At 50.4% G+C, this 25,698-nt stretch overlaps 1 protein-coding gene across 2 annotated transcripts; it reads left to right on the top strand.

Annotated features, from left to right (window-relative positions):
• The first annotated feature begins 7,860 nt into the window (after positions 1-7,860).
• Positions 7,861-25,361, top strand: TBC1D13 (TBC1 domain family member 13). 2 transcript variants are annotated; one of them, XM_025912535.2, is made up of 12 exons: positions 7,861-8,011; positions 8,975-9,048; positions 10,840-10,880; positions 11,460-11,521; positions 11,673-11,772; positions 12,540-12,622; positions 15,396-15,555; positions 18,391-18,601; positions 19,171-19,334; positions 21,197-21,357; positions 21,755-21,812; positions 22,693-25,361. In XM_025912535.2, the coding sequence occupies exons 1-12, from the start codon at positions 7,989-7,991 to the stop codon at positions 22,756-22,758; spliced, it is 1,203 nt and encodes a 400-aa protein (XP_025768320.1). In that variant the 5' UTR covers positions 7,861-7,988; the 3' UTR covers positions 22,759-25,361. The 2 variants fall into 2 exon arrangements, with proteins under 2 accessions (XP_025768320.1, XP_086540339.1); XM_086684213.1 differs by lacking the exons at positions 7,861-8,011; positions 10,840-10,880.
• Positions 25,362-25,698: the final 337 nt, after the last annotated feature.

Here is a 25,698-nt window from a genome sequence, read left to right on the forward strand (position 1 = left end):
CACAGTTCGTGAGATTGAACCCAGAGTGGAGATTCTCTATCTCCCTCTCTCTCTGCCCCTCCCCCATGCACTCTCGTGTTCTCTCTCTCTCTCTCTCTCTCAAAATAAATAAATAAACTTAAAAAGTAAAGAAAAAAGTATAGTGGTTCCTCAAAAAATTGAAAATCAAATGGGGGCACATAGCTGGTTCAGTCCAAAGAGCATGTGACTCTCTTTATATCTGAGTTGTGAGTTCAAACCCCAAGTTGAGTGTAGAGATTACTTAAAAAAACAAGATCTTTAAAAATAATAAAGAAAAATACAATGGTAATTCTACATATGGCCCAGGAACTCAACTTCTAGGTATCTGCCCCAAAGCATTGAAAACAGAGTCTTGAAGAGATATTTGTACACCCACATTCATGGTAGCATTATTTACAATAGCCAAAAAGTAGAAGCAACCCATGTTGTGGCAGATGGACGGATAAACAAAATGTGGCACATACATACAATGGAATAGTATTCAGCCTTAGAAAGGAAGGACATTCTACCTCATGCAGCAATGTGGATGAACATCAAAGACAGCACGCTAAGTGAAATAAAGCAGTCACAAAAAGATAAATACTATATGATTCCACTTACACGAGGTATCTAGAGTGGTCAAATTCATAAGACAGAGAGTAGGATGGGGGTTACCAGGGGGCAGGGGGGAGGGGAGGAAGGAGAGAATGAGTTGTTTAGGGAGTATACAGTTTCAGTTTTGCAAGATGAAAAGAGTTCCTGAAAATATTCTCAAAACTCAATTTCAGTGAGAAAGCAGGCGATTCAATAAAAAATGGGCAACAGATTTGAACGGATAACTTTTCCAAAGAACGTATATGAATGGCAAACACACGAGAAGATACTCAACATCATTAGTCTTCAAGGAAAGGCACAGTGAAATACAATAAGATATGGGGTGCCTGGGTGGCTCGGCCAGTTAAGTGTCCGACTTTGGCTCAGGTCATGATCTCACAGTTCGTGGGTTCAAGCCCTGCACTGGGCTCTGTGCTGACAGCTCAGAGCCTGGAGCCTGCTTCAGATTCTCTGTTTCTCTGTCTGTCAAAAAACTTTTTAAAAATTACAATAAGATACCACTGCCCACCTACTAGAATGTCAAAATTAAAAAGACTGACCATACTAAGTGTTGGTGAGCATGTGGTGCAACAGGGACCCTCATACACTGCTGGTGTGGGTATAAAACGACACAACCATGTTGGAAAATGGTTTGGCAATTTCTTAAAAATTCATCTAGCCATTCCATCCCAAGAAAAAAGAAAGCATATGTCCTATTTTTTTTTAACTTTATTAAGTTAGCCAACATACAGTATAGGCTTGGCTTCAGGAGTAGATTCCCATGATTCATCACTTACAACACCCTGTGCTATTCCCAACAAGTTCCCTCCTCAAGGCCCATCACCTACTTCTCTCACCCCCATCAACCTTCAGTTTGTTCTCTGGAGTTAAGACTCTTGGGGCACCTGGGTGGCTCAGTTGGTTAAGTGTCTGACTTCGGCTCAGGTCACGATCCCATGGTTTGTAGGTTTGAGCCCTGCATGAGGCTCTGTGCTGATACAGCCTGGAGCCTGCTGCAGATTCTGTGTGTGTCTCTCTCTGCCCCTCTCCCACTTGTGTTCTGTCTCTCTCAAAGATAAATATTAAAAAAAATTAATATGTATTTATTTTTGAGAGAGACACTGTGCAAGCAGGAGAGGGGCAGAGAGGGAAACACTTAATATTTATTTATTTTTGAGAGAGAGAGACAGATAAAGTGCAAGCAGGGGAGGGGCAGACAGAGAGGGAGACACAGAATCCAAAGCAGTCTCCAGGCTCTGACCTGTCAGTACAGAGCCCAATAAGGGGCTCGAACCCATGGATTGCGAGATCATGACCTGAGCCAAAGTCAAATGCTTAACCAAATGGGCCACCCAGGCGCCCCTAAAAAAAATGTTTTTTTAAGTCTCTTGTGGTTTGCCTCCCTCTCTGTAACTTATTTTTCCTTCCCTTCCTCTATGGTCTTCTGTTAAGTTTCTCAAAGTTCACGTATGAGTGAAATGATATGATTTTTGTCTTTCTCTGACTGACTTATTTCACTTAGTACAATACCCTCCAGTTCCATCCATGTTGTAGCAAATGTCAAGATTTCATTCTTTTTCTTGGCCGAGTAGTATTCCATTGTATATATAAACCAAATCTTCTTTATCCATTCATTAGTTGACGGACATTTGGGCTCTTTCCATAATTTGATTATTGTTTATAGAACTGCTATACATATTGGGGGTACATGTGTCCCTATGAATCAGCACTCCTGTACGCTTTGGATAAATTCCCAGTAGTGCTATTGCTGAGTTGTAGGGTAGTTCTATTTTTAATTTTTTGAGGAACCTCCACACTATTTTCCAGAGCGGCTGCACCAGTTTGCATTCCCACCAACAGTGCAAGAGGGTTCCCGTTTCTCCACATCCTCGCCAACATCTATTGTTTCCTGAGTTTTTAATTTTAGCAATTCTGACCGGTGTGAGGTGGTATCTCAGTGTGGTTTTCATTTGCATTCCCCTGATGATGAGCGATTTTGAGCATCTTTTCATGTATCTGTTTACCATCTGGGTGTCTTCTTTGGAAAAGCGTCTATTGATGTCTTCTGCCCATTTCTCCACTGGATTATTTGTTTTTTGGGTGTTGAGTTTGGTAAATTCCTTATAGATTTTTGAAACTAACCCCTTAACTGATATGTCATTTGCAAATATCTTCTCCCTTTCTGTCTGTTGCCTCTTAGTTTCATTGTTTCCTCTGCTGTGTAGCTTTTTATCTTTTTTTTTTTAATTTTTTTTTAATTTAAAAAAAATTTTTTTTAATGTTCATTTATTTTTGAGAGACAGAGAGACAGAGTGTGAGCGGGGGAGGGGCAGAGAGAGAGGGAGACACAGAATCGGAAACAGGCTCCAGGCTCTGAGCCATCAGCCCAGAGCCTGACGCGGGGCTCGAACTCACGGACCGCGAGATCGTGACCTGGCTGAAGTCGGACGCTTAACCGACTGCGCCACCCAGGCGCCCCGAGCAGCTTTTTATCTTGATGAGGTCCCAGCACTTCATTTTGAAAGCATATATCCTTATAAAGACTTGTACATGAGTGTTCATAGTAGCTTTAGTTGTAATGGCAAAAAATCGAGACAACCCAAATGCTCATCGACAGGAAATGGGTAAACTATAGTGTATTCACAGGGCGCCTAGGTGGCTCAGTTGGTTGAGCGTTTGACTTTGGCTCAGGTCACCATCTCATGGTTTGTGAGTTCGAGCCCCGCATCAGGCTCACTGCTGCCAGTGTAGAGCCTGCTTCGCATCTTTTGTTCCCTTCTCTCTCTGCACCCTGCTTCTCTGTGCCCCTCCCCCTCTCATGCTCTCTCTCTCTTTCTCAAAAATAAAACATTAAAAAAAAAAAAACTATGATGTAGTCATATAGTGGAATCTACAAAGCAATAAAAAGGAATCAAGTGATAGGGTGCCTGGGTGGTCAGTTGGTAAGTGTCTGACTCTTGATTTCGGCTTAGGTCATGATCTGATGGTTCGTGACTTCAAGGCCCTCATCTGGCTCTATGCTGACAGCGTGGAACCTGCTTGGGATTCTCTCTCTCCCTCTCTGCCCCTCCCCTGCTCACTCACTCTCTCTGTCTCAAAATAAATATATAAAATTTAAAAAAACCATTTAAAAATAAATGAATAAACTTGGGGCGCCTGGGTGGCGCAGTCGGTTAAGCGTCCGACTTCAGCCAGGTCACGATCTCGCGGTCCGTGAGTTTGAGCCCCGCGTCGGGCTCCGGGCTGATGGCTCGGAGCCTGGAGCCTGTTTCCGATTCTGTGTCTCCCTCTCTCTCTGCCCCTCCCCCGTTCATGCTCTGTCTCTCTCTGTCCCAAAAATAAAAAATAAACGTTGAAAAAAAAAATAAAAAAAAAAAGAAAAAAAAAGAAAAAAAATAAATGAATAAACTTAAAAAAAAGCAATTGAGTGCTGATACAGGCTACATACAATAGGCACGAATCTCAAAATAATTATGCTGAGTGACAGGAGTCAGATAAAAATGAGTACACAGTATATGCTTCCTTTTATATACAATTCTAGAAAGTGCAAACTAATTTATAGTGACAGAAAGCAGATCAGTGGTTGCGTGGGTTGGGGGGGGGGGAGGGTAGAGTGTACCAAAAGAGGAAGAAGGGAGAAGATACAGAAGGGCAGGAAGAATCTTTTGAGGGCGAAGGATATGCTTATTATTTTAAGGATATGCTTGTTATTATTTTAAGGATATGCTTGTTATTATTTTAATTGTGGTGATAGTTTCACAATTATTTATATGTATGTGTGTGTGTGTGTATATATATATATATATATATACACACACACACATATATATGTCTAAACTTACATAAGGGAGCACTTGAAATTTTTTTTTAATGTTTATTTATTTTTGAGAGAGAAAGAGAGAGAAAGAGAGAGAGAGAGAGAGAGGCGGGAGGGGAGGGGCAGAGAGAGAGAGGGAGACACAGAATCTGAAGCAGGCTCCAGGCTCCGAGCTGTCAACACAGAGCCCGACACGGGAGTTGAACTCACAAACCGTGAGATCACGACCTGAGCCAAAGTCGGACGCTTAACCGACAGAGCCACCCTGCAGGCACCCCAAAGGGAGCACTTGAAATATGGGCAGCTTATGGAACATCAAATATGTCTCAAAGCTGGTAAAATTGTATAAAAATGAAACCCGTGGGGAAACTGAGTGAGGAATACAAAGGATCTCTCTGTACTATCTCTCCTGCAAACCTATAGTATTTCAATATAAAAAGTTTAAAAAAGTACAAATTAAGGCCAATTGCATTAGTACTTGTCAAAGTGCTCTGGGAAAGAGCTGTACCAGTTTAACTCACTTTAAAGCTGTTTGAGAGAGGGCCTGTTTTTCCACATCCTAGTGATGGCGGGCACAATAAATGCTGATTACTTTTACCCACCCAAGAGGCAATATGGTTGTTCAAAATCATACTCATCTGAGCATAAGCCCAATTTAATGGCATTTCAGGCTTTGGTGAAACATTGTTATTTCTTCTTTGAAGTGCCTGCTTATGAGCTTTACTGTCTTACCTCCTTCAGATGTTAGTTTATTTGTATTTATTTGTATTTTTTTAATGTTTATTTACTTTTGGGGGGGGGAGGGAGGGGCAGAGAGAGAAGGAGATAAAGCAGGCTCCAGGCTCTGAGCTGTCGGCATAGAGCCTGACACGGGGCTAGAACTCATGGACCGAGAGATCATGACCTGAGCCGAAGTTTGATACTTAACAGATGAGCCCCCCAGGCACCCCACATATATTTTTTTAGATGTTACCTAAGAGCAGCTTTCCAGACTCCACTATTTAAAATTGCAACACCCCTCCACTACCCATCTCTGCTTTATTTTTCTTTTCAGGGACTGTTCACCATCTGACTTATTTGTCTTATTTATTTACTTATTTAAGTGTCTGTCTCACTACAATGTCACTGCTTCAAGGGCAGAGAGTTTTTAAGTTTATTTATATTGAGAGAGAGAGAGAGAGAGAGAGAGAGACAGAGACAGAGACAGAGAGAGACAGAGAATCCCCAAAGTAGGCTCTGAGTTGTCAGTGCAGAGCCTGACTCTGGGCTCAAACTCACGAATTGTGAGATGGTGACCTGAGCTGAAACCAAGAGTCAGATGCTTAACTGACTGAGCCACCCAGGCACCCTAAGGACAGGGATTTTTTTTTGTCTGTTTTGTCCATGTCTAAATTCCGAATACTAGAAAATACTGGCACATTGTAGGCACTCAATAAATTTCTCAAATGAATGAATGCCTACTTCCTTTCCAAGGTGGGGGGGTGTTTTTTCTTGTTGGTTTAAGAACTCTGTATATGTTAGAAAGATTAGCCTTTTATCACAGAGGGTATATATGTTTTCCCCTATTGATGCTTGCCTTTTACTTTGCCATATAGGGATTTTAAAATTTAAGTAATTATGTATCTGTCTTATCTTTCATGGCTTCTGGGCCTTGTATTTTCCTTCTCCAAGATTATAAAAATATTTATTTTTTATTAAAAATTTTTAAAATGTTTATTTATTTTCAAAGAGAATGAGAGACAGAGTGTGAACAGGGGAGGGGCAGAGAGAGAGGGAGACACAGAGTCAGAAACAGTCTCCAGGTTCCAAGCTGTCAGCACAAAGCCTGACACGGGGCTCGAACTCAGGAACCGTGAGATCATGACCTGAGCTGAAGTTGGATGCCCAACCGACTGAGCCATCCAGGTGCCCCTAAAAATTTTTAAATATATTTCTTCTAGTCCCATAGATTTTCTTATTGCAGCGCTTTAATTAATCTACAATTTATTTTTCTGTCAGATGTGAGATAGAAATAGAACTTTAGGGGTGTCTGGGTGACTTAGTTGGTTAAGCGTCTGACTTTAGCTCAGGTCATGATTTCACAGTTAGTGGGTTCGAGCCCGGTGTCGGGCTCTGGCTCTGTGCTAACAGCTCAGAGCCTGGAGCCTGCTTCAGATTCTCTCTCTACCCCTCCTTGACTCACACTCTCTCTGTCTCTCAAAGGTGAAGAGATGTTTAAAAAAAAAGAATAGGGGCGCCTGGGTGGCGCAGTCGGTTAAGCGTCCGACTTCAGCCAGGTCACGATCTCGCGGTCCGTGAGTTCGAGCCCCGCGTCAGGCTCTGGGCTGATGGCTCAGAGCCTGGAGCCTGTTTCCGATTCTGTGTCTCCCTCTCTCTCTGCCCCTCCCCCGTTCATGCTCTGTCTCTCTCTGTCCCAAAAAATAAATAAACGTTGAAAAAAAAAAATTAAAAAAAAAAAAAAAAAGAATAGAACTTTTTTTTTTCAAATGATAAGTCAAATGTGTTTTTCCTAACATATCATTTGCATTTTTCTCTGTCTCCTAACCAACGTTTTAAAGGGCTGACTGATATTCTTTTTATCTGGAAAAATATTCCTTTCCTATTGTACCATTAAGAGAGCATTTATTTATTTCTTGTATTTCATACAAGAATGTAACCTTGGTATTCTACAAAAACAGCTCAGTACCTAACACGCAGTGGGAGCAGAAATCATGGGATTAGGGAATACAGGAACAGATACCTGTGTCCCTACTTCATGGAACAGACAAGTCTTGAGGGCGGAAGGGGAGGTTTTGAGGCTTTCCAGTCCAATGACAAAGTTTTCACCCATCAGTGTATAAATTAAAAGATAAGGACAATTATGCACTTGTGCACACGAGTATGTAGAAAAAAATCATTGTAAGCCTGCCAACCATCTCTTAAGAAGGATCCTGAAACCTTGGCTTTCTTTTTCTATTGTTCTCATAAAGTAAATTTCATGTTTGTCAACTCCAAAAGCCAAGGAAACACTGAACTGTAGTCCGGCTCTTCCATCTGATAGTTACTGAACCGTAGTCACTGAGCCATCTGTTTGGTGCGGGCGCTGCTGTCATAGGCGTCGAGGATTTGGTAATGAAACGACCCGCCGGGAGGCCTGTATAGTTGAGCTGGGAAGGTCCACATTCTTGAAACAATTACGTAACAGTTTATTGCCGTCGAGGAACGGGTAAGGAAGAGGTCAAGGTGACAGGTAAACTGCATAGATATAAACTGAAGCCCAGGGAAGTGCAAAGAGTAGACACAGGGAACGGTGTACCTGGGCAGAGGCTTGTCCTCAGTCTCGTGCGCGCGTGGGCCGGGTGGAGACGGGGGCGGGGCCGCGCTCCCGGCGTCCCCGTGGCCCCGCCTCGGCAGTGGCGGGGAGGGGCGGCACGTGAGTGGGGCGGAGCCGGGCCGAGCGGGTGGGGCGGGGCGAAACGGAACGCGCGCATTCGCGGCTTCGTTTCCGGCCGGAGGCCTTTGCAGAGAGCCCCGCGTCCCTAGGGGGCGGCGGCGGCGGCGGCGGCGAGGGCAAAGGGGGGATCCGGAAGTCAACACCATGTCGAGTCTGCACAAGAGCAGGTAAGGGCCACCGGGGCCGACCCAGGCGGACCACTCCTGGCCAGGCCGCCCCCTCTGCCTTGCAGGGCGGGACGCAGGTGCGGCCAGGAAGCGGGAGCCCAGTGTAGCGGCTCTCGGGCGCCCACTTTCCAACCTCATTGCTTGTGGGCCTGAGGGTGCCCGGAGCGGAGGCACCTCTTCTGCTCCCCGGTGTCACCCCATGTCTCTCCCTCATCCTGGACCCCGGGTTTCCCCCTTCCCCTGGTGTCTTCCTCATCCAGGGCCTCGATGCCCCGTTCTCCAGCTCCCCATCCCCTCCCCACCGTTTTTGTCCCCCTTGTTAATCCTCTGCCCCAGTACCGTCCCCTCCAAATGCTTCCTGTTCCCCTCGCCTGGTTTTTACATGGAATGCTGGAGAACCTGGATTCTCCAGTCTTCCTTCCCTCAAGCTCAATCCCACAGCACTGGCCAAATTTTGTTAAGTCTTCAGTTTTTCTCCAGGACTCGCTTCTTCTTTAAACCTTTTGTCCTTGCCTACTGTCTAGCCCAGAGGTCTTCTAATGGTTGTATTTTTGAGCCTGGGGAGCTGCGTGCAGGTTACATAGGTCCGTTGTCTAGGGATCACATTACTCCTGGTTCCTAGTGGCACTATGGGCTGGGCCTGGCCAGCAGGAAGTGCCCAATAAATGCCAGCTCACTAAATGTTAGAAATGTGTCTAATTTCATGGTGTTTGCTTGAGAACCTCTAGAGGAATATCTCTATGTTCCTGGGTTTGGAGGAAGAAGTGATCTGTAATTCTGTAGTTCCCCTAAGGTGCCTTTGGCCAGGACCTAGGCTGAGCTTTGCTGTCTTTATGTCCTGAAGGGGTGGGAGGAACTGGTTGAAGACTGGTGATATGAGAGCTCTGGGCTTCAGAAGTGATCACTAAGTCTGTCACTCTGGGGTTTGGATGTGCTTCATTTGCCTTCCTATCCGACTTCTAGGATTGCAGATTTCCAGGATGTCCTGAAGGAGCCCACGATCGCTTTGGAAAAGCTTCGGGAACTCAGTTTTAGTGGTAAGCAGCAGCTCTCCACGTTCAGGGTTTCCTTAGAGCAGCATTGTGGTTAGGATGGAGGGGAAGGTGCCCAGGGCCACACCTGGTCAGTTCTAGGGCGGCCAGCCTGCCTCGTGGGGCCTTCTGCTGATTCTGGGACTCTCAGCCACCCCTGACTGCCCTGACCGCCAAGAGCAAGCCTCGGCCTTAGGATGCTTCCTGGGGTGTAAGCGGTGCTTGCTGCTGGCTGAGGGTTACTGGAGAGGATCGAATGCGGGAGCCTGGAGTGGGGAAGAGACTCGAGCCGCTTCGGGGTCTGCCTCACTCCTCAGCAAACTTCCTGTGTTGTAGAATTTGGTTAGCTGCAGAGCAGTTCCTGATTCTCTCCCAGGCTTGGGGATTACAGCTGACTCAGGCAATGGTGAACTTTGGTTAACGGTAAAATTCTAGCCTTGAGACCCTGACTTTAAGGAACCCCAGCAGTGTTTGACTTTGCCCTCCCTGGCATGGTTAACCTTCCAGCACAGAGATTTTTGCTTATCTTTTAAAATATCCTAAGGTGTTCTGTGTGGATTCTTGTTACTGCTCTGCCCTTGTGACTTGGTCAGCAAGGAGTTCTTGTAGTTGCTTTTCTTGTCCCCATGCAGATTCTGAGGAAGGTGGGCATCAGCTCCCACTCACGGTATTAGGGGTACCGTAGCAGCAGCTGCTTTAGTGAGGCTCCTGACAATATCGCAGGAGACGTTTGTCTTTTGTTCAAGAATGATATTTAAACCCTGAAGATCTTGGGGCGCCTGGGTGGCGCAGTCGGTTAAGCGTCCGACTTCAGCCAGGTCACGATCTCGCGGTCTGTGAGTTCGAGCCCCGCGTCAGGCTCTGGGCTGATGGCTCAGAGCCTGGAGCCTGTTTCCGATTCTGTGTCTCCCTCTCTCTCTGCCCCTCCCCCGTTCATGCTCTGTCTCTCTCTGTCCCAAAAATAAATAAACGTTGAAAAAAAAATTAAAAAAAAAAAATAAATAAACCCTGAAGATCTTGAGGGGTCATGGGGTGTGTACTGAGCTGAAGAATCTACCAGGCCTCGGGGAAGCCATTGTGCGTTGAGTTTGGGCTGTAAAGTTAAGACAGACAGACCTGTGTTGGAGTCCCCGATTGCTCTGTCAGTACGGATAGGTTTCTTTATCTGGAAGGTGAGGATGACAGTGCTAATCTTCTCTACTTACTAGGGTTGTAATGAGGGTCAAGTGAAGTAATGTCCATAAGGCACAGAGTGCTTAGCATTTATAGCTTAGTTTATATTCCGCAAATATTTACAGTGTCCCTGCTGTGTGCTGTGCCCCACGCTAGGGGCTGGGAATATAAGGCAGATTTGGTTCTTCTCTTTCGGGGGCTCACCCAGCTGTCGGTGTTACAGAGGTTAAATAAATCCGCAAACCATGTTATACAGTCCTAACTGGGCTGGATGCTATGAAGGACAATTCATGGAGCCATTATTGTTTATAATGAGAGACCTGACTCCAACTGGGCAGAGATGGTGGTGGTGGGTAAGTGCTGCTCTGAGGAAGAAATACCAAGGATGAGAAGGCGTTATCCTCAAAAGAACATTCCCCACAGAGGGAGCTCTGGGGTGGGGGCAGGGGTCATGGAGAGAAATACACAGGATTAGCCTGTAGTCCAATGATTTTTCTGACAGGAGATGATTCTTGAGGAAGTATTTCTTGCACTCCATTCCTTGCCCACTGGCTCTGAGGTGGAGGGCTGGGGGGGTCTGGGGGCTCTGGCCTGGGGCGTGACTCTTGCCTGCTGTGTCCACAGGCATCCCCTGTGAGGGCGGACTTCGGTGCCTCTGCTGGAAGGTGGGTGTGCCTGGGGTGGGGTGCCTGCTCTGCCAAATGTCCTTGGGTTCCTGCATGGCCTGCCCCCGCCCTGGCCCCTTCCCCTTCTTCTGCGCCTTTCCTTGCTTGTCCGAGGAGACTTTTCTGGGAAGTTCTGGGTTTCTTTTCCTCTTGGCATCCCCTCCAGGATTCCCTTGGGGCAGGAACACGTAGTAGTGGCAGTGAAGCTCTCTGCTTCCTGGTCCGCACAGGGCAGTAGAAGTGATGCTTAATGGGACAGAAAGAGGCCATGCTTTGCCCAAAGCTATTAGCCGAGGTGGGAGCAGAAACCCAATGTCTTGGTTTCCAGCCTCTTGAGCTCCAGGTTTCCTTATCCTTTGTGAGGGTCTCTGTGAGGATAAGCAGAGGAAAGGGTGGGTTTGGGATAAAGTGGAGAGGAAAGGGGAGGCTACCCCCAGCCCACACCTGCACGCGTGGGTTTCAGCCCATCTGGTCTTCTGGCCTTTATTAGACATTTTCCTTGAGGCCTGTCGGCCTCCACCTACTGTCTGGGGTTGGGCCCAGGAGTCGACAGAGCTTTGTTCCTCTCCCTCTGTGCAGATTCTCTTGAACTACCTCCCCTTGGAGAGAGCCTCATGGACCTCCATTCTGGCCAAGCAGAGGTGAGACCACGAGAAAGGGGGGTGACGGGAGGGCTTTCCTATCAGACAGCAGGTGGTGCTGGGCCTGCCTTGCCTCCTGTTGCTGCTTCTCTGGTCCAGGCTCCCTGAACGAGACCCTTGGGATCATCCTCTCTCCCCTTCTCTCCTGCAGGGAGCTGTATTCTCAGTTCCTGAGGGAAATGATTATCCAACCTGGCATTGCCAAGGCCAACATGGGTGTGTCCAGGGAGGATGTGACCTTTGAGGACCATGTGAGTAAGGGTCTCAGCAGGGGCCAAGGCTACAGAGTAGGGAGGGATGCAGGCTTTGGAGCCAGAAGTTCCGTCTGCCCCAGAGGACAGATGTGGCCAGTCTGGGTCCCCTCTGGACCATCCAGTACCTCCTCTCTGTGTTGGGCCGCTCAGCCCCTGGAGGCCGTCGTCTCTCCCTTCTCCTTCCCAGGCGCTGGGCCTGGTCAGGAACGTAGGCCATGAATTGGGGTCTTAGTGTGTGTGTAGAACTGAGCCAAGTCCTCTGTGTGTGCTGTGTCTCCTTTCCTCCTCGCCTCTGTTCCCTGGGGAAATTTCTGTGATTTTATAATTGAAGAGAGAGCAGGGCAGGAGTGAGAATAAATGGTCTTTCTGTGGCCTGGAGGGAGCCTCATGCTCTCCTCAGATACTGAGCCCCTCCCCTTGTGCAGAAAGTGGAGATGGATGGACCCAGGCCCGTCCTCCAACGTTTAGACTTGACGATTCCGAGCAAGGTGAATTAGATTCGAAGAGACCTGATAATACAACATGCGTTCATTCAACAAGCATTTAGTGAGCACCTGGTATATGTGGCATTTGAGACAGAAAGGGTGGTCCCTGCCCAGCAGGGGTGTCCTCAGAGCAGAACGTGATGTCGGAGGCTCCCCAAGTAGCTCACAGGCTGTCTCAGAGCCCCCGCTGGGCCTCTGCTCAGGCCCCCCCCAGACTGGAATCTGCCCCCTGGGGCCCTGGCTGGACCTGGGACAGAGCAGCTCATCCTCTCCCCTCAGCCACTCAACCCCAACCCCGACAGCCGCTGGAACACATACTTCAAGGACAACGAGGTGCTGCTGCAAATCGACAAAGACGTCCGGTAAGCAGGGGACTGGGGGTCAGGAGTTGGCCCGTGGGACTTCTGGGGGGTTTCCCAGTCCTGTCCTTTCCCTTTGCAGCCCACACCCACAGGCGGGTGTTTGAGGAACGGCTGGAGGCTGGTCTGGTAGGTGGGTCCAAGTACCAGTGATGTCAGCCTATGAACGGGGCCAGTGACCGAGTCGAGTGCCTGGCTCTCCTTTCTCCCTGCCTTAGTTTCTGTCGTGCCGCAGGTGTTTATGGGTTCATTGGATCCTTCCTGCGACAGATACTGAGATCCCACTCTATGGCGAGCTCAGTGCCGAGCTCAGGGTTGAGCATGGAATTGACAGACGTGGTCCCCTTCTTAAGGAGCTTAGAACCCGGTGGGGAGGATGGTTAGATAGTCCTTCAGCAAGATGGGTCTTCCGTGTAATTAGCATGTGTGGTCAGTGCCCTGAGGGAAGAGTTCAGGGTGCTTTAAGGGTTGGGGGGAGGCCTCGGCTGAGGTCTCAGGAGTCAGAGGCCTTGGGGGAAGAGGGAGGGAAAGACCGTGGTGGTGGGGAGCTGCCTGCAGGAAGGCCCTGAAAGTGCATGGAGGCATGTTCGAGGAGCAGTGGTGGAAGCCACACTGGAAGGAGGCGGGGGTTGGACCTTGGACTTGATCCCAAGGGCATGGGGCAGTCATGCAGAGGTTTTGAGCATAGGAGTGACAGGATCAGATGAGTGGTTTTTGAAAACTTGTGAGCCTCAGTGTGTGCCTGGGCGTGCTTTTCCGCTTGGCAGAGAGACGTGGAAACACGCTCCTGCTTCCTGTGGGGTTGGCGAGTCTGGCAGTGGGTGGGATCTCCCACAAGGCTGTGTGAGGAGCTGGAAGGGAGGCCTCCCTGCAGTGGGGCTGAGTGGTTGGAGCTGGAGATCTGCAGTCAGTTTGCCGGGTTTCAGTTCCGCTTTCACCGGGTGCCGGCCGTGTTTCTGGGCCCTCGTGGCCCTGGGCGCTGCTCCTCTGTCCGTGCTCAGCTTGTCCGGCCCCATCTTCAGATGGCCTCAGGTGGACACCCAGCCCAGCGTGGCTCAGCCAGGATGCAAAAGAGGGTCTCGCCTCCTGCATTCTCAGGGTGGAGTTGGGGCGGCCTCTGTGCACGAGGTGTCTTAACAGTTTGCGTCAAGAACCATGTCTTGAACCCGGTTCTAGAGAAACAGGTTCTGTCTCACACTGGTAGCGATTGTAGCATGTCATTCAGTGTTTTTGGGGGGGCAAGTTTGCAACGTGCTGGGTGTAAGAAGTCTGGAAAGCGTGCCTGTGCTGCAGTAACGTGCACGAGAAAAACTTTACCTGTTGAAGTGACGCAGCGATGTGGGTCCATTATATCTCAGTAAAACTGGAAATGAAACGAAACCAAACCTATGTGATCGCATCGTAGAGACTGTCTCCCACCTTGAGTTTTCCTCTCCCTCTGTCCTGGACATCTTCCTGTGTCAGCTGTATACGATCCTATTACACAATGTGCAGCATAACCATTTTATTTAAGTTAGTTTATCAACATAACCATTTTATTTTATTTTTTTTAAATTTTTTTTTCAACATTTTTTTTTTTTTTTATTTTTTATTTTTGGGACAGAGAGAGACAGAGCATGAACAGGGGAGGGGCAGAGAGAGAGGGAGACACAGAATCGGAAACAGGCCCCAGGCTCCGAGCCATCAGCCCAGAGCCTGACGCGGGGCTCGAACTCACGGACCGCGAGATCGTGACCTGGCTGAAGTCGGACGCTTAACCGACTGCGCCACCCAGGCGCCCCTCAACATAACCATTTTAAACCACACTGCACTGAACACCCTATATGTATTAGATAATTTTTTTTTTTAGATAAATATTTTTGACATGGAAAGATGGTTGTGGTTAAAGAGGAGAGTTGGATTATAAGACCATAAGGACACTTAAAAATTTTATATGTGTGTGTACCTATATGGAAATACAAATCAGAATGTGGGTATATTAGGGACACATGGATGGCTCAGTCAGTTAAACATCTGACTCTTGGTTTTGGGTCAGGTCGTGATCTCGTGGTTCGTGGGTTCAAGCCCCACGTCGGGCTCTGTGCTGATGGCTCAGAGCCTGGAACCTGCTTCGGATTCTGTGTCTCCCTCTCTCTCTGTCCCTCCCCCGGCTGCACTCTGTTTCTCTCTGTCTCAAAAATGAATAAATGTTAAAAAAAAAACAAAACAACTAAATTCTTAAAAGTAAAATGTTACAGGGGCGTGTGGGTGGCTCAGTCAGTTGTGTTCGATTCTTGATTTTGGCTCAGGTCATGATCTTGCAGTTCATGAGTTCAAGCCCTGCATTGGGCTCTGTGCTGATGGTGTGGAGCCTGCTTTAGATTCTCTGCCTCCCTCTCTCTCTCTCTACACCTCCCCTGCTTGCTTTCTATGTCTCCCCCTCCCCCAAAAATGTTACTAATTTTTTAAAATTTATTTTTTTATTCTTGAGAGAGAGAGAGAGGGCAGGGGAGGGGCAGAGAGAGAGGAAGACAGAGAATCTAAAGTGGGCTCTGCTCTGACAGCAGAGAGCCCGATGCAGGCCTCGAACTCACCGATGGTGAGATCATGACCTGAGCTGAGCTGAAGTCACATGCTTAACCACCTGAGCCACCCGGGCGCCCCAAATGTTACTAATTTTTTAAAAAACACAAAAAATGCCTTTTGGAATAGTGGAGCACCCGGCAACAGAGTGCTGATGAAATGCTCCAAACTTTCATCCTGAGTAACAGTGCTCTCTCCTGTTCCCTCTTGACAGGAGGTTGTGCCCAGATATATCTTTCTTCCAGAGAGCCACCGAGTACCCCTGCCTCCTTATCCTGGACCCCCAGAATGAGTTTGAGACCCTTCGTAAACGGGTGGAACAGACGACGCTGAAATCGCAGACAGTGGCCCGGAACCGGAGCGGAGTCACAAATGTGAGAGCCAGCCCGGGGGCCCCAGGGACGCCCCGTGACAGCCTTTTCCTTCCTGCTTCCCTCGGAGCACTGGCCACCGGCCATCTGCCCTGACAGCTACCCAAAGCGACCTTGGTCCTGCCAGGTCTACCTCTGGGGCTCTTCTGCAAGTCAGCTATCAAAGTCTGGGGGTGTGGGGGCCGGGGGAGGGTCCTCCCGTGTGCTGAAGGAGCAGCAGGGGAGATGGCTCTTGAAAAAGCGATTACACACTGATGAGAACGTGTGGGAGCAGTGAGGCAGTGAGGAGTTGACCTGGCTTTGGTGTCCCGGAAGACTTCCCCGAGGAGGTGACATTTCAGCTAAGAGGCCAGGAATTAGCAGGAAAGTGTGTTCCAGGTGGGGAGGAGGGCATAGTGGAGGCCTCAGGCAGGAGTGAGTGTGGTGTGTTCAGGGAATAGCAGAGTCCAGCCAGGCAAGAGGGGGGCACCGCCAGAGGATGCTGGCAAGGTCAGCGGCCGTGAGGCCACCTAGGGACTTCTGAGCAATGCAGGGACGTGATTCCGGTCTGCTTTTGTGAAGGATTGCCGTGGGCAGTTGCCGTGGGGGTGTTGGAAGGGCAGGAATGGAGGATGGGAGGCGGCCGCACTGTCCAGGCACAGGCAGATGGGGGCCGGGGTGAAATGTGGGTAGACTTGAGAGATCAGGAACTAGAATTGCTAGGGCTTGTGCTGGCCAAGTCACACGGAGCATTTGAACTCCAGTCTTCTAGCAGATTCCTGTAACTCTGAGAAGCAGCCTGTAGCCAAATGAAGCGTATTACCTTCTTCCTGAATTTACACCTATGTTTGAGTACATGGAACTCCCGCTTTTTCCTCAAAACTTTTCATTGTTCTCCAACAGTAGGAAAATCCTTCTCTGTAACCTCCAACAGACTCGTGACATATAATACTGCAGAAGCTTTCTTCCCTCAGAATGATCACATCTCTGTGTCTCTCGGATAGCAGCCATTTTCTGCTGCAGGGGTGACACGGGCAGTTAACAGCTGATCCCAGGGGCCCATGTGCCCGGGACAGAGTGACATGTGCCAGGGGGTGCAGAATGCTTGGCTGGCCACGTGGGCGACCCTACTTGCCGCTGATGTCCTGGCTACAGGGCAAGGTGCGGACCTGGCTTCACTCATTTCACTGCAGTAATTGGGGTCTGAGAGCGGAGCTCTTCCCCATTTTAGGTCTTGATCTGGTCCTGGTGGCAGAGAACCTGACCAGAAGCTGCATCCCTAGACCTCGGGACCTGCGGTTGGGCCATTTAGTTCAAGTTGAACATCTGTTTGACTTCGGGGGAAGTAACACCAGCCTCACCTTCCTGGGCCTCCACCTTCTCCCCTGTAAACTGGGCAGGATCATTTCCACCATGCTGGCTTTTGAATCACCAGGAGGTTGAAATGAGGTCACGGCTCTGCAGATTTTGGGAAGGCTGCAAGGCATTTCACTGAGGCCTGGGCTGCGGGCTATGGAGTCAGCCAGTCTGGGCTCAAGTCCTACTGTCACCACATAGTGCGAGACTTTGGTGAGTGACCTAACATTTCTGAGCCTCAGTTTCCTCGTCTTCAAAATGATGTTGAGCAGGTATTCTAGATTGTTCAGAGGACTTCATGGAGGAATGCTTGCAGAGCACGGTCTTGCCCATGGAAAGCTGTCAGTGAATGTTAGCGATGTGTGCGTGTGAGCGCACATGTACACACGTGTATATGTTTGCACGTGTGTGTATGATGGGGGAGGGACTTTGTCTTCAGGATCCTGTGCTTCCCAGATGGCTTCATACGCTGGCCCTGCCTGCGTTTGCCTGCAGCTTTCTCACACAGGGAACCCCTGGCACCTGGATCTTTGCGGCGCCCCTGGGGGCTCCTGCCAGCACCGCTGTTGGAGACCTCTGCTCTGTCGCAGGAGGATCCCTCTTCTGTTTATCTCCCAACTTTTTCTTAATGAAAAATGTGAAATGTTCGCAAAAGTTGAAAGAAGAGTACGATTCCCAACTGTATACTTTCCACCTAGATTCAACAGTTGTGAATGTTCTGCCATATTTGTGGGTGTATTATATATAGAGAGAGTAAGTTGCACACGCCCCGACCCTTCATCCGTGAGTACTCTTGTGGGCGTCTCCTGGGAAGGAGAACATCCTCCTTTGTCACCATTCTCACATACGAAGATTAACAATAATTCCACAGTAACACCCAACTTCCAGCCTGTGATCCGGTGTCCTCAGTTGTGCCAAGAATATTTTAGTTATTTGACTTTGCATCCAAGACCCATTAAGGTGTATGTGTGAGATTGAGATGTTATATTTCATTAGTCTCTTGATCTCAGGGAGGCCTCCACTTCCGCCCCCCCTCCCCCACAGCATTTGACTTTTTGAAGGATCTTGGCCAGTTGTCTGTTTTTGACACATTTACAGGTTTTTTAAAAAGTAAAGAATAACTTACATGTAGTAAAATGCACAGATCTCAAGTACGCAACTAGATGAACTTTTAGTTACATATACGCCCAGTCAAGACACTGAACGTTTCCATCATCCAGAAAGTTCCTTCACGCCCCTTCCCAGTTAGTACCCCTCACCTCAGAGGTAAGCTCTGTTCTGGTTTTTAGCACCATAAATTGGGCTTTGGCCCCGCTGCCTTGTGGAATACCCCACATTCTGGGTTTGTCTGCCTGTTTCTCCCTGTGGCGTTGGATGCGTTCCGCTGTTCTGTGTATTCCCCATAAGCTGGAAGTTGAGTCTTGCCTGAACGGCAAACATTTCTGGCGGGAACGCGTTATCTCTACCGTCGCCGCCTTACCGGCTCCTCCCCTCTTTCCCCAGATGTGCTCCCCACACAAGAACTCCACGCCCTCTTCCCTGAACGAGTATGAGGTGCTGCCCAACGGCTGTGAGGCCCACTGGGAGGTGGTGGAGCGCATCCTGTTCATCTATGCCAAGCTCAATCCTGGCATCGCTTACGTGCAGGGCATGAACGAGATCGTGGGGCCCCTCTACTATACCTTTGCCACTGACCCCAACAGCGAGTGGAAAGGTAAAAGGCCTCTTGGCTGCCCGCATCCCTCATGCGGCTCCCTAGAGAGAGGGGCCCAGGAAAGCCTAGCTAATGGGCCTCATGAGGCACTGCGACTCGCGCCCCACTTCTGGGCCTCTTCTTCCCTCTGTCAGAGGTGAGAGGTTAGCCTGGATCATCTCTGAGGTCCTTTCCAGTTCAGGCCTTCTAGGATGTGGGGAGTGTGTTGAGCTTTCAGCGCGGGTAACGGAAGTTCTGATAAAGGAGATGACCGGTACATTCCGGAAGCTGAATGACTGACAAGGCTTCAAGTAAATGGTTTGAAAAGTGTCCTCAGAAGAGCATGTAATCAGTTACTAAGTGAAATGCACAGTGTTGCCCGAAGGTGTGAGAAGAAAGATGTGGAGTCCTTAGTCTGGGGGCGGAGCATGGTCAAGGATAGAGGAGGGCCCGGGCCGGACCAGGAGGGTGGGCAGCCCGGAGGAGCTCAGAGGCAAAGGGGGAGACGTCGTGCACGGGAGAGGTGGGGTGCGACGCGGGAGGGCATCAGTTCCCTTGCAGCTGCCCCCCCTTCCCCCACCCATCGCCAGAGCACGCCGAGGCGGACACCTTTTTCTGCTTCACCAACCTCATGGCTGAGATCCGGGACAACTTCATCAAGAGCCTGGACGACTCACAGTGTGGCATCACCTACAAGATGGAAAAGGTGTACTCCACCTTGAAGGATAAAGACATGGAACTCTACCTGAAACTGGTGAGGACCACGGGGCCAAGGCAGACGGACGGGAAGGGGCACAGATAGCAGGCCTCCTCAGCACCCCAGGCCCGGGGCAAGTTCTGGCTTGAGTCCGGGAATGGAGAGTGGCTGCTCCTGCTGGGGAGTGCTGGCCTGAAAGCTGGGGCCCGACCGGGAGACCGAGGCGGCAGTTGACGTGGGAGCCTAGCAGGCTGGGCACGAAGAGGAAGTTGATAGGGTGCCTGTCGTGGGCCAGGCATGATGCAGTGTGTTCACTGTAGACTGGATGACTTTAGCTTGGTAGCAGTCCTCTGAGAAACAAAGTGCAAGCTTCATTTTTATTTTTATTTATTTATTTTTAAGACGTTCATTTATTTTTGAGAGGGAAAACACAAGTGGGGGGGAGAGGGCAGAGAGAGAGAGGGAGACAGAGGATCCGAAGCAGGCTCTGTGCTGACAGCAGCGAGCCTGATGTGGGGCTCAAACCCACGGACCGCGAGATCATGACCTGAGTCGAAATGGGACGCTCAACTGACTGAGCCACCCAGGCGCCTCTGAACTTCATTTAAAAAAAAATTTTTTTTTTTTTTGGGGGGGTGCCTGGGTGGCTCAGTCGGTTAAGCGTCCAACTTCGGCTCAGGTCATGATCTCACGGTCCGTGAGTTCGAGCCCCGCGTCGGGCTCTGTGCTGACCGCTCAGAGCCTGGAGCCTGCTTCAGATTCTGTGTCTCCTTTTCTCTCTGACCCTCCCCCATTCATGCTCTGTCTCTCTCTGTCTCAAAAATAAATAAAACATTAAAAAAAAATTTTTTTTTAATGTTTATTTTTGAGAGAGAGACAGAATGTGAGCAGGGGAGGGGCAGAGAGAGAGGGAGATACAGAATCCGAAGCAGGCTTCAGGCTCTGACCCGTCAGCACAGAGCTGTATGTGGGACGTGAGATCTCACGAACCGTGAGATCATGACCTGAGACGAAGTGGGACGCTTAACTGACTGAACCACCCAGGCGCCCCTGAACTTCATTTTTAAAAATTAAAAATGATCTAAAAAGTTCTTGGAGTGTCATTCCCTATTTATTTCAGTAAACAGTTTTGTGAAAAGAAACTGTATAAAAACAATTCTGTGAACAAGAAAATACATATAAACAGATCCCTTTAAACAGATTTGGAATTATGTTTTTGTTATTTTGTAACATGGTTTTTCAGTTAGTAATACTCACTGGCTGACCAGACGGCTCATCTCTATGGGGAGTAATTGTCTTACAAGGTGTTGTAGGGAGAGTAAATAAATGAAATAATATACTTCACATGTGAATCACAAGGCTGGGCTTATCATAAGTGCCTCATAATTGTCTGTCTGTCCATAAATCCAGGGTTATAATCCATACTGCATTTAAAAAAAAAATTTTTTTTATTATTTATTTTTGAGAGAGACAGAGACAGAATGCAAGTGGGTTGGGGCAGAGAGAGGGAGGCACAGAATCCGAAGCAGGCTCCAGGCTCCGAGCTGTCAGCACAGAGCCTGGCGCGGAGCTTGAACTCACAAGCTGTGAGATCATGACCTGAGCTGAAGTCGGACGCGCAACCGACTGAGCCACCCAGGCGCCCCCATACTGCATTTTAAAAGAATCTGAGCCATTTGTAAATCTAGAGAGCTTACATAAAGGCACGGATTTCTGGCTCCTCTTGAAAAATCGAAGATCTGACAGCACCGGCCAGCCACAACAGCAGCCGTCCCTCTGGTCGAGCGCGGCTCTCCGGGCGGCCCCAGTGCCGTACCCCCCCCACCCACAGCATGCCCGGCGCGGACGCGCGGCCAGTCTGATAGGCCACATGACACTGCACGGCGGCTGACCGCCATGCCCACGCCTTGTCTCCCCAGCAAGAGCAGAACATCAAGCCCCAGTTCTTTGCCTTCCGCTGGCTGACACTGCTGCTGTCCCAGGAGTTCTTGCTGCCTGACGTCATCCGTATCTGGGACTCCCTCTTCGCCGACGACAACCGCTTCGACTTCCTCCTCCTGGTGTGCTGTGCCATGCTCATGTGAGTAGACCGCGAGCAGAGGGCCGGGGCTGCTCGTGGGGAGTGAGCCTCTGGATTTCTCGGGCGGGTGTCAAACTGCGGTTGGTAAGGCGGGAGCAGGAAGGGGCCTGCTGGGCCTGTGCTCCGTGGCCCAGGGCTCTAGCGCTTTGCTGCTGTGTTCTTTTTTTTTTTTTTTTTTAAAGTTTATTTATTTTGAGAGCGAGAGCGAGCATGTATGTGCATGACAGGTGAGGGGCAGAGAGGGAGAGAGGGAGAATCCCAAGCAGGCTCTGTGCTGTGAGCGCAGAGCCTGACTCAGGGCCTGATCTCACCAACGGTGAGATTACGACCTGAGCTGAAATCAAGAGTCTGTCGCTTAACTGAGCCGCCCAGGCGCTCCTCTGCTTGTTTTCCCTAGACTGATCCGGGAGCAGCTGCTGGAAGGGGACTTCACCGTAAACATGCGGCTCCTGCAGGTAATGGGGTTCGGGGGGCCCAGCTCAGGCTCTGGTCGTGAGGCAGGTACTTACCAAGCACCCACCGCTGCCAGCCGCAGTTTCAGGCTGGGGTCAGGAACAGGGCAGAGGAGTCCAGACTCCTGAGGCAGATCTGGGTTAGGATCTGGGTTTGAATTCTGGTCCTGCCACTTGAGTGGTGTTGCCTTGAGTGAATGACTTGGCGTCCCTGACCCAAATGTTCTACCTGAGATCATCTTACCCGGGGCCCGGCGGCGCCCGGTACATTGTGGTGCTTGTTGGTGAAAGCGCTGAGACCTGGGGGAGGAGGTTGGGGCGCAGTGGTTCAGAACGTAGGCTCAAGAGTAAACAGCTCTGGGTTCACATCTTTGTTCTGCTGTGGTAGTCATGTGACCCGAGCCAAGCGATCACCTCTCCAGGCCTCAGTGTCTCCAGTGCCTGGCCTGGGGTTGGTTTTCAGTAATTTGACCAGGTCTGTAAAATGGACACAGTCACAGTAACTTTCTAACCAGACTGATGAGGTGACCCACTGAGCTAATGCATGAGCAGCATCTGGTCCACGACCAGGCTCGGGATGAATGGTGCTCGGGATGAATGGTGCTTGGGATTCGATGGCAGGAGGGAGGGGAGGGAGGGTGGCCCGAGTCCTAAGGAAGGGGCTGTGGCACTGGTCGGTGCTGATTGGGTCGGGTAAGCTAGTGCTGCAGCGGGTGTAGTGTTAGCAAAGGTTTGGGCGACATGCAGGTGTCTTTGGCCTGTGGCCCCTGTCCCTCTGGCCCGGGGCCCAGCATGGTGACAGGGCCCAGTGGGAAGGAAGGGCATGTAGTGGTGAAAGGTGAGCTGACTTAAGAGGCATGTTGTTGACCTTTCCCCTGCCCAGGATTACCCCATCACAGATGTCTGCCAGATCCTTCAGAAAGCCAAGGAACTCCAAGACTCCAAGTAGCCTCCTGGCAAGAGGCCCAGGTTTGGGAGAGAAGACACCGACCCCTGTGCCCTGGCTTCTGGGACACGCAGAAGCCTGTGGGATCCCAGCCAGCCTGAGGGGAAACTGCAGGATTGGCCCACTCCAGGCCTCCTCACCCGGCTCCCTCCCCCTCGGCCGCTCCCGCTGGGGGCACACTGTGCCATGTTCCTTCCTATCCATGCAGCCCTAGCTCTCTCCCTGCTCTTCATCCTGGGGACCTTTTGCCCAGGCTGCCGAGCAAGGCTGGAGCTCATGGGGTGGCTTTCCGGGGCTGGGGGCACTGGGGGCCGGCAAGGGTCCTTCCCTGCCTCTGCTCGGCTGCTCCCTTCCTGTTCTCCTGCTCTGGTCTTCTGGGCTCTGGTCTCGGGAGGTGCTTGGCAAATGAGCCAGAAACCACTTCTTCTGGGGGTTGGTGCTTAGGCTTCTCCATGGGGAAGGTGACACTGTGAAGGAGCTAAGAAGCTGCCAGGCCCAGGTCAAACTCTCTGTCCCTCTCCCCGCGAGTGTGTGTTTCTGTCTGTAGTCCTGGGTGGGCGTGTGTGTGTCTCTTCATCTCCCGGGTGTCTGCTGCTCCTGTGTGGTGTGTGTGTGTGTGTGTGTCCATGTGTATATGACGGGGGTGGGGTGTCTTTGGTCCCTCGAGGGCTCTTTCTCCTCCCCTTCTCCCTCTGCGTCTTTCACAGAGGGGATGTGTGACTCACTCTCGCTCTGTCTGCCCCTCTGTTGTTCTTCCTCTGCCCTTCTCTCTTGGGGTGCCTTATCCCCAGCTCTTTCCCCTCCTCCCCTCCACGAACCCCAGAAACAGAATGAGGAGTCTGGCTCAGCAAAATCCCTGGGGGTCAACCTTGGCCTTTGCACCCTGTTCACATTCCCAGCCCTGGGCCCCCAGGTCGCACAGACGGGGAGGGAGTCCACAGTGCCTCAGCACAGGGTCCTGAATTGACTCCCAACAGAAATGTTGGAAACCAAAAGCTGCTGAGAAATGATGGCCTGCAAGGCTTTGGGCCCCTTACCCTCCTTTCTGCCCAGGGGATGGAGGAAGGAGAAGAGGGAGAGCTGGGGCTTCCAGAGATTTCCCCCAAAAGGCCCTTCTCTCCCAGAGGAAAAGGACCTGAAAGCGATAGTGTACCAGGGGTTGGGATCCAAGTGTGTCAGAAGAGTCGTCATTCTTGTGGCTCCCAGGTCCTAGCCCAGGGCAGTGAGTCCCATAAAGGGCAAGTGGGACCAATGGGAGTCTCCCTGGGCCAGGTGTAGCTGAGCTTAAAGGCCCTGGATCCTCTCGGTGCCAGGAGAGCCATGTCTCCCCCAGGCAGGCTGAAGGAGGTGCTGGCCCTTCCCTGGTCACCTGCTTGGGCTGTTCCCAGGATCTGGGGCAGGGACACTCGGAGCAGGAGCAGCTGGCTACTCTTGCCGCGGGGCTGTGGGAGGAGTGGGCACGTTCTGACCGAGGCCCGCCCTCCTGTGAGGAGACAGGTGGTTTGGATCTGGAAGGCTGGGCGATACAGCAAGCGGCCTCCGCCTCAGACTGGCCAGCAGTGGCCCTTTTGTCCCCAAAGCCTTCCCGAGTCTGGCAGCCAGGACTTTGTGCTGCCTTCCCGGGCCCGGCTGTGGGGCCCAGGAGGAGCTGTCCCCAAGTGGCTCCTGTACCAGGCTGTACCTTGGATGCTGCTGGGACTTTACGCACTTGCCTTTTTGCCGCCACCCCTCCCAACATACAGTACTTGGGAGATTTTTTTACTGTATTTATTCAGACTCCTAGTTATTTATTGCAGACTGGCAAGTGCTTGGTTTGGGGATGAAGGGTGGGGCTGGGAAAGTATACAAGCAGTTGGAGGTCTTCCTGACCTTCCAAGGTCAGAGTCAGCATCCTCTCCACCTGTCTGTGGGACCTTCCTGGTTTTCCAGCCGGTTCTGGCTGGGAGGGCTCTGAGCTCTGTACTGCAACTGAGTGTAAGGGATACAACAGGGTGGGTGTCGTCTCCAGACTGCAAGACCCCAGCATGGCACAGAGACCCTGCTTCCCACCAGCCTGGCTCAGCCTCTTCCCAGAACTGGTCAGCTGGTGGTTCAGTCCCAACTTTGAGCCCTTCACAGCCTGAGGCTTGGGCCACAGCCTGGGGCCCAGCAGCCTGCTCAGGACACCTGATGCATTCCCTCTTGCCTGTCCCCCACCTACCCTCCTGGGGCCATACTACTTGAGTCACTGCGTCTGATTTGCCTCAGTGGCAGACTTAGGTCCAGTGCTCTTTCCTTGACCTTGGGATGAGGATCGGGAGCACAGGGACCATGTCCAGATTACACGGCGCTCCCCGGTGGGATACTGCCTGAGGAAGGGACAGGCCCTTGGTGATTTCCCCTCCCCAGATTCTCAAGGGAGGTGCCTTGAGAGCCAGCATGCCCAGGGCTTCCTGGTTGGGAGCTGCCCCCAGGACTTTGGACACTTAGAGATTGGGCTGTAAGAATTCTGCAGGTCTCACTCCAGGGTCAGAATGGAAGTCTGCTTTTGTTTTTTCATCTGTTTTATTCCTTGAATCAATGCTGTTGATGACAAGTTGTCTTTAATAAATCATGTGTTCTTTGCATTGGGCATTGGTGCTGTGATGGGCTGACACCTTTGAGACCTCAGGGGAAATCTGAGTGGGGGTGGAGCAAGAGGCTCTTGAAAGTGGGCAGAGAACAAGGCCAGGAACCTCTTGTTGGAAGAGTCCGATCAAGTCTTGTAGTTCAACCACCTGCAGTTTGTCGCTGAGGAAAAGGCAGGGTGCCAGGGAAGGGGGTACTGCACAGTGGATGACACAGCAAGTTCTTTTTGAGGTTGACAAAACCTCAAGAAACAATTCATAACCACAATCTAGAGACATCACTGGGAGCACGTTTGTCTTTGCTACATTGTTGTCATTTTCTGATAGTTTTGTGTAC

The sequence above is a fragment of the Puma concolor genome, chromosome D4 (genome assembly GCF_028749965.1).
Source record: "Puma concolor isolate L17-30 chromosome D4, mPumCon1.1.hap2, whole genome shotgun sequence".
NCBI classification, from domain to species: domain Eukaryota; kingdom Metazoa; phylum Chordata; class Mammalia; order Carnivora; family Felidae; genus Puma; species Puma concolor.

What these genes read in the sequence shown, in the direction of transcription:
- TBC1D13 (XM_025912535.2), top strand. Translation starts at nt 7,989, where the DNA reads ATGTCGAGTCTGCACAAGAGCAG. An exon ending in TCGAGTCTGCACAAGAGCAG is followed by an intron (nt 8,012 to 8,974) that starts GTAAGGGCCACC and finishes TCCGACTTCTAG; the next exon opens with GATTGCAGATTTCCAGGATG. An exon ending in TCCATTCTGGCCAAGCAGAG is followed by an intron (nt 11,522 to 11,672) that starts GTGAGACCACGA and finishes TCTCTCCTGCAG; the next exon opens with GGAGCTGTATTCTCAGTTCC.